General features: G+C 39.1%; 1 protein-coding gene and 1 long non-coding RNA gene across 3 annotated transcripts; one reads left to right on the top strand and one right to left on the bottom strand.

Moving 5' to 3' along the window:
• Nucleotides 1-1,110: 1,110 nt before the first annotated feature.
• On the bottom strand, nt 1,111-5,264 carry LOC135472288 (large ribosomal subunit protein eL36-like). The gene is made up of 4 exons (XM_064751731.1): nt 5,239-5,264; nt 2,994-3,098; nt 2,179-2,313; nt 1,111-1,249 (listed from the first exon to the last, which is right to left on the bottom strand). Exons 2-4 carry the CDS (start codon nt 3,093-3,095, stop codon nt 1,160-1,162), a joined length of 327 nt encoding a protein of 108 aa, XP_064607801.1. The 5' UTR covers nt 3,096-3,098; nt 5,239-5,264; the 3' UTR covers nt 1,111-1,159.
• A 49-nt stretch (nt 5,265-5,313) lies between these two features.
• On the top strand, nt 5,314-7,984 carry LOC135472290 (uncharacterized). Of its 2 annotated transcripts, none has more exons than XR_010444517.1 (3): nt 5,314-5,404; nt 7,158-7,299; nt 7,852-7,984. It is a non-coding gene; the product is annotated as an uncharacterized LOC135472290 (long non-coding RNA). The 2 variants fall into 2 exon arrangements; XR_010444516.1 differs by having other exon boundaries at nt 5,335-5,433.
• The last annotated feature ends 3 nt before the right edge of the window (nt 7,985-7,987 follow it).

The following is a 7,987-nucleotide window of genomic DNA, read 5'->3' as shown; positions in this document are numbered from 1 at the left end:
CACCCGAGCCATTATACTGATACGGGTCTTTAACCATTAAGTAACCGAAGCTCACTCAAGTTACCGTAAGTGAGACAGCATTGCCCATCCAGTCAGTCCAACCCAGCCAAGCAATGCAGACAGGCAGCGCACAGACAACATTGCCAATAAGGTCTTAGTCCCATTTAACCACAGACAGCATGACCCATCCAGTCTTGATTCCACAAAGCCATACAATATACACAAGACAGAATGGCCCATTCGCTCTTAGTCCCACCCAGTCACACAAGACAGAATGGCCCATCGAGGCTTTGTCCCACCCAGTCACACAATACACACAGAAAACATTGCCAATAAGGTCTTTGTCCCACCTAGCCATACAGACAGCATGACTCCTCCGGTCTTGGTTCCACAAAGCCACAGGATACACATAAGACAAAATGGCCCATTCGATCTTAGTTCCACCCAGTCACACAAGACAGATTGGCCCATCCGGTCTTAGTCCCACCCAGTCACGCTATACACACAGAAAACATTGCCAATAAGGTCTTCGTCCCACCTAGCCATACAGACAGCATGACTCCTCCGGTCTTGGTTCCACAAAGCCACAGGATACACATAAGACAGAATGGCCCATTCGATCTTAGTTCCACCCAGTCACACAAGACAGAATGGCCCATCTGGTCTTAGTCCCACAGACCCACACTACACACACAAGACAGAATGGCCCATTCGGTCTAAGTCCCACCCAGTCACACAAGACAGAATGGCCCTTCCAGTCTTGGTTCCACAAAGCCACGCAATACACACAAGACAGAATGGCCCATCCAGTCTTAGTCCCACCCAGCCATACAATACACCTCTTCACCACTTGGTATACCCAAATCACCACCAACTTACTTGAATTAACCTCAGACATGTTAGGGTGCAAATACTGTTCCTTGATTTCTCTGTGTACTTTGGGCCACACCATAGTAAATTTCACTGATACATGGCATGGGCATGATTATGTAAATACGAAAATGAGAACAGAAAAAAACCTTACACTTCCCTACAACATGGTCTGGTGTTACAGCCATAACTCTTACGAAAGTGTTGTCTCCAAATCCAATAAAAACAAAAGTCGTCATCTGCCATCCATGTCAGAGAATTTTATTTAGTATGAAACAAGAAACTAGAATCACTTATGTTCCTTCTGGGCTTTTCTGAGCTTCTGGAGGGTGGCCTGCATTTCTTCCCTCTTCCTCTTAGCACGGATGTGGGAACCCAACTAAAAACATACACAAGAGAAATTGATCAAATACAAAACAGGCGTATGTAGTAAAACCTAAAATAAGAGAGTGTGGTCAGAAACAGAAGCAGAATATTGTCAGAAACAGAAGCAGAATATTGTCAGAAAAAGAGCTTTTCCTTTTAATGAATATTGTGTTTCACCTTAAATTTAGAATGTAAATATACACTTTCAGAAGCACTTAAAGGCCTTAAAATGACACTTTTGGTGTCCACATTAAAGGTTTTAGGCTCTGAAGTGTCACTATAAAGTGCATGAATCCATCAACCAAAATATTTTCCTTGAAAAATGCTAAACTTTAGGTGAAATATAGTAATTACATGGGTTTGGATATCTTGACTGGCATACAACGTTGTACTCAAGAATTTTCTTTACTTTTATGATGACAATCAACCATATAAATGGAAAAAAGCAAAGTGCCTGGAGAAAACTACCATCCTTCATTAGGTAGGTGACACACTAGAGACATAATGCTTTCAGGTCTCTAAATAAAAATACATTCTGAATGATGAAATATGGTAATCTGTGTGTCAAGTGGCAAATACCTGAAATGATCGCTGGTCCCAACATGGTCAGAAAAGGGTACAGTGGAATCCAAAGTTTTAAATGCATTTTACTAGGTGGAAAAATATTCTAAAAAAATAAATCAAACTATTTTCCCGAAAAATATTTAATGGTCTTTCATCTGACATGTACTTTATGCTAGTGTAATCTTTGCCCTTAATTAGGGCATGACCTAAATACGGCTTTGCACAAATTTATCTGGCCATATACATGGCCTTGGGTTTTCAAGCTTGCTTTCCAACAGGAATAAGAGAGATCAATTAAATCATGAAACCATACTATAAAAATATGAAGAGAGTCTAAACTTCACATTACTTGATCTGTATTTACAACTGAAAACCTACCCGGCGTTTGCAGAATTTCAAGGCTCTTTTGTCCTTGGAAATCCTCAACAATTCCATGCATCGTTTTTCATATGGAGCATGGCCAGCAATTTCTCGCACAAGATCACGGACAAATTTGGCACGCTTTGTGCCTCTCTGAAAACACAAAGGAAGATAGCGATTAATCTACAACAACATACCACACAATACTGAAGTGAAAATTTCTGTACCTATTTTACATATAATGAGCTTTAGTGGTAGCAATCAAATGAGCTATACATTGTCCGGGTGGGGGGGGGGGGGGCGTATATTTCACTGAAATTTATGAAATGGTCTAGAACACATTAATTAATATTATATGAAGAGATCGAGGTGACACAACCTACACTGTAGTTTCTCACAGTTAACATCCTGATGTTAAATCACTGACAATCCAGAAAGAGAGCTCTGTATTGCAGCAAATGACATGTTTGGTCAGAAAAAGAGGCTGTGATTCTCAGTCCAGCAAAATCCAGCCAAAACACTTTGAAGTCTGAATTATGCATTACCATAAATACACCTGTCCTTTATAACTAATTACCAGGTGGATTCTTCGATCTTTTTCCGTTTTACTGTTATAAGCCAAAACTTAGGAATTTTTTCATCAGTGGCAGGAACCGGACAGCCGGGAGGGACCACCAAACTTTCCCCATGGCTGATGTCATTGAATAGGTGGTCTTCAATAATGGTCAGATTGCATAAATGGACCTACAAGTGCCATCAACCACTTAGTTTCTGTGCAAAGCAAGGATTGAACTCAGCACCACTTCTGCCATAAACTATAACCGGTTTCTTACCCCTTTGTTGCGATTTTGTCTCAATTTCCTGGCACCTGTTGGGTTGACTGTAACTTTGTGGCCTTTGTTCAGGCCAACGGCCATGTTGTAGCGGATCGCCATATTCTGAAGCACAAACACATGCATATGACCTCAGTCCAAACAATCAAGTTCACAGATATTGTGCAAATGGAATTTACTTAAAGTAAAATATTTATTTATTTGATCTGGTTGGAGCGTCATGCTGCACTAAAAAATATTTCACCAATATAATGGAGGCCAACATTATGGTGAGAGGAAACTGGACAAAGCCTGGAGGAAAGCCACGATGAAGTAAACTAACTTTTAAGTGGAAATGCACTGACATAGATATGTATCTCCATAATGAGCTATGTCCACCATTTTGAAATGTTTTGAACTCTCTTTAAGCTGCTACGACTTTAGCATTACTCATTAGGGGTGTTTTGAGTTCAAACTCTTTTACCAATTAAGGTAAAAAAGTCCTACTGTAACACTTGACATGTCAAAAGTATTAGGCAACTATCTGTGATCGCATTCAGCATAACACAGGCATTTGACAAAAGGCTTCACAAACAGCCCCTTAGATTAAACTATAAAGAAAACTGAGATAACTTATGAACTCAACGTCTCTTTCATCAGAAAGAGGTAAGATCCAGACAGAAAGAGGTATCATTTGTACCTCTGGAACATGGTGAGACAGATGATCTGTAAAATGATGTCAACAAAGGTTGCCTACCCTTTTGGACTTAGTGGGACTGTTTTTACCTCTAGCGACAAAAGAGTTCAAACTCAAAACCTCCTCTACTGGTTTTCACCCTTTGTGATTTTGTTGTTACAACATTTACCAGTCAGTGAGATATTATGCCCAAGAGAAATTTGGCACATCCGAACATTTCAACCAACCAGACTTCAAAATCACAGACTGAAGCATCTTGTTTACACTGCTGAATATACATACTGAGCCATCAAAATGTCTAACGTGTTGAAATAAACCTCAGTGTTTAATTTCAGTGAAGAAAAGTAGCAATCTACACAAGCCATTTTTTCTTTTAAGTAACTATTGATTTAAGAGCAAATAACAAAAGCTTGAGAATGGATATTTATCTCTTGATACTTGCTCTTTCTTTCAGCATGCCGTGTGTTTGGTGCAGACGACAGGCTTGAAGCAAATCACCATGTATTGTTCCTTTAAAACCGGATTCTTTCAAGGGATTTCAACCGAATTGCTGAATATCCATGCACTCATCCATGTATAAAAACAATTCAAGCATAAACCGTTCAGCACATTAAAATACCAATCACCATTCATATAACATTTGTCAAATGTGGAGCTCGATGCATGATTGGCTTTTCACGCATTATCAGGCCAGGTCTGTAATACTGGAGCATGCACTGTAAAAGAGAATTTCCATGTCACGTGGTCTGTCTGGTCGAGAAAATCCAATGATGCACTTCAATGGAGATGTGTACCATCTCTTTAAGGCTTTAAGAGAGATTGGGAAATTTAGGTAGTTTCTATCATAGCCTTTCACAAGATCATTTTTTGTTCTTTCAATAAGGAGTTCAATGTTGCCTTTAACATGACGGTGTGTACTTAATGCAGGGCATTCACAGAGCCCTCAATGATCACCTGTATAGTACTGTGGCAGTCTCGCATATATCCTACATTAGAGGCTATCATTCGAGGATATATCAGTAGAAGTGTTCTGACCTGGGGCCAAAAGAAACATGGTAAACACTTAAGGGTGATCAACTGAGCGCCAGGCATAGCCCTAAAACGCTGCCACTTCATGCTGATTTCGTTCCACTGTGATTTTGTTCACATATTTATCTATCATTGATGTTGTTGTTGCACAACTGTTCGCTCGTTAATCCAAACAGCTTCATCGTACACATCAGTGACATTACACTACATATTTTCTTTGCCTCTCGTCATGAACTTTTCGACTTAATGCTTCAGAAATGTTGCTCCTGTACATTAACGTCTTGGCACAATGTTAACTGGGAGATACGTTTCACTGTAACTGCGGTACGTTTCTTTCGTTAGTACACACGTTATGTTTCTCACTCAGATGACAAGTCTTCGTTCAAGCACTTATTCATGTTTTCACACCAAGTTTAAAGTTAAAATAACAGTTGTCCTATGTTCATGAAAGTTTGTTTATTTCAGAAATGATGTAGAATAATGAAATTCTTGTTCATAATCTGGTGATGAACGAAGATTGTTAGCTGAAGTGTTTCATACCGAGATTTTCTGCTTTCTGATATGGCTGTAAAAGGAAGCTGCTACCACAAACAGTTATGCGCATGTCCTTGGTGTGATCGATGTCCGGAAAGTGAAGGCGGGAGAAACAAAATTTAATTTAAGCAATTTATCATAGTTATTTTGATCAAAGTTGCTTTTCCGTTTGGTAAGAGTATGTATTACTGAAGTATGCTTGTGAGTTAACTGATTTATCTGTTGAAGAAGGACATTTGTTAATTTAGTGTTCAGTTCTTGTCATTTGGTACAAGATTATGGAAGTTATATAGGTCCTGGTTTTCGTTACACCGTTCAATGACCTGCTGATATTTGGATTAGCGTGAATGTAGCATCCAGGTGGATGTATTTTGATTTAATTTGTGACTCTGGGGTACATCAAATAGAAATCTACTTTCATACTGATATCTGAACAGGTGACAAACTGGACTGTTGTGTAACCTCTAGTTCAATTAAATTAACGTCGAGGTCCATTTTCAACAATTTCTATTGTTGAAAGCAGACTTTCTTCTGATTCTAAAATCAAACTAGTTTGTAGCACAATTTCCATTCATCCTGCATTGTTCTGAATTAACTACAAGATGTCAAGACAGTGGACATGCGTTTTACTTGCACCAACACACTTTTGTCGCGCAGTTAACGGTTAGCAATCTACATGGGAGTGATAAGTCTGACTGCAAGCTTCTAGTCAGAAGTCACTGTTTTTAAAAGTTTCCGAATAATGGTTCCAACACTAAATAACCAACCTTACCACCTACATCCAAGCACTTGTAGGCATTCCCTCCTTGCCCACAGTTATTTTTTTTTGCCTGGTAAGTTCATTTTGAACGAGGGGCCTCCATGGCTCAGTCGGTTAGCGCGCTAGCGCAGCGTAATGACCTAGGAGTCTCTCACCAATGTGGTCGCTGTGAGTTCAAGTCCAGCTCATGCTGGCTTCCTCTCCAGCCGGAAGTGGGAAGGTCTGTCAGCAACCTGCGGATGGTTGTGGGTTTCCCCTGGGCTGTGCCCGGTTTCCTCCCACCATAATGCTGGCCGCTGTCGTATAAGTGAAATATTCTTGAGTACGGCGTAAAATACCACTGAAATAAATAAATTCATTTTGAACGATATTTCATGTTTTCAACACCTCGATCATGCTTGACTTGTTCCTGCCATTGTGTGCCCACGGACAGCTTTATACGTCCACACGCGTCATACACACTAAAACTCTTAATGATTTTAAATGAAGCGACTTCTGACTAGAACTGCAGCATGCTGCAGATTTACCACAATAACTGCTCCAAGCTCTAGTAAGATAATTCGGACTAAATTTATGTATGCTGTGCTGACTGTTTTGCTGTCTCATGTACTCTAATTGCACAGCAAACATTTGAGAAATGGCTGATGCATGGTGGGAAAAAATGTTCCAAACACATTTGTGTTGAAATACACTTTAAAAAATTACGACAACAGAGTGTTTTGAAAAAGGACAACAATGTCTTTGATAGTAATTGTTTTAGAGTCGCTTGGAAATATTTAAATAGTCAATGGGTTGTTAACTGCATAGCAACAATGATTAGCAAAATCAAGTTTTTACATACAGAGTTTCGGTTTCAAGGTGTGGTCAGTTCTGGTATGAGCCATTTAAATTAGATTTCCCATGAGTCAGTTCACAATTTCTACCCAGCTTCTACAGATGGCATAACATGTGTAATGTGCCTTGGAGACTAGCTATAAGGAAGTTGCATACTTTTAGATATGGACTTCTTACCTTACCCAACACATATCCTTTATTTACATGTATCTCAGTTTTCTTGACGTAGAATGGGCTATTGTATTTGTTGTTATTTTACAGGTGGAGAATCTGTCAGCAACTTCCATGGATGCTTTTTGTAAATCAGGAGTAATTTGTAAATATTTTATAGCGTTTGAATAGATGCTGCATAGATGCAGATTGCTGTGGTATCTGTCTGATGATGTGCCAAGAGGTTGATGATTGGGATATTGCCAGAGAGATTGTTATAAGATGGCAGCAGATGCTGAAAGTGAAAAGTTTGTGAAAAGAGGGTAGGTTAAGCTTTGAATACTTTTAGAGGAGCAAACACAAAATACAGTTAGAAACATTTAGAACTACATTTAGAGTACACAAGTAATATAGATAGATTTATATGTTGGCTCCTAAGCTTAAGAACTTAAATTTGATGCATGTATTGAAAATGCCTTCCGCAGGGTTAGGCTCTCTCCTAAATTTATGTCAGAATTTAAATTTGATGGCTAAATTTTAAAGGTGCTGTAAATAGTATCTTAAGAACGTGGTGAATCAGATGGATCATCAATATGAATGTGTATCTGCTGTTTCAGCCTCTGTCGATAGTGTTTAATTCAATTATAAGATAGTAGGTTACCCGTAAGAATAAATTTAAAATCTCATTTGTGTTGTTTTAACCAGAATTTATTTTGATGTAGGGTTCTGAAGTTGACCAACCTACAATGGTACGACATTAATTCACTCAGACTTACTTTTTATTGAAAACAGTTGAACAGTTTCGAGTTATGTAGTGTGGTGTTATGTAAAAGCCTTTAACGTCTCATTTAAACTTTTTAATATTTCTTTTTAAGTGGTTTTCGCTTTAAGCGATCAGTATCGGGTAGCAGTGGGAGACATTCTCTGCCCAGCCTGTCCAAGACTCCCCGAGCCTTACCCTCTGTACAGCTTGCAGTGACCAACCCGGGAGACTTAGGCAATGAGCACTTG

Source organism: Liolophura sinensis, chromosome 8 (genome assembly GCF_032854445.1).
Source record: "Liolophura sinensis isolate JHLJ2023 chromosome 8, CUHK_Ljap_v2, whole genome shotgun sequence".
Taxonomy (NCBI): Eukaryota; Metazoa; Mollusca; class Polyplacophora; order Chitonida; family Chitonidae; genus Liolophura; species Liolophura sinensis.
The sequence above is the reverse complement of the archived record's forward strand: the minus strand, read 5'-3'. Positions and strand labels throughout refer to the sequence as shown.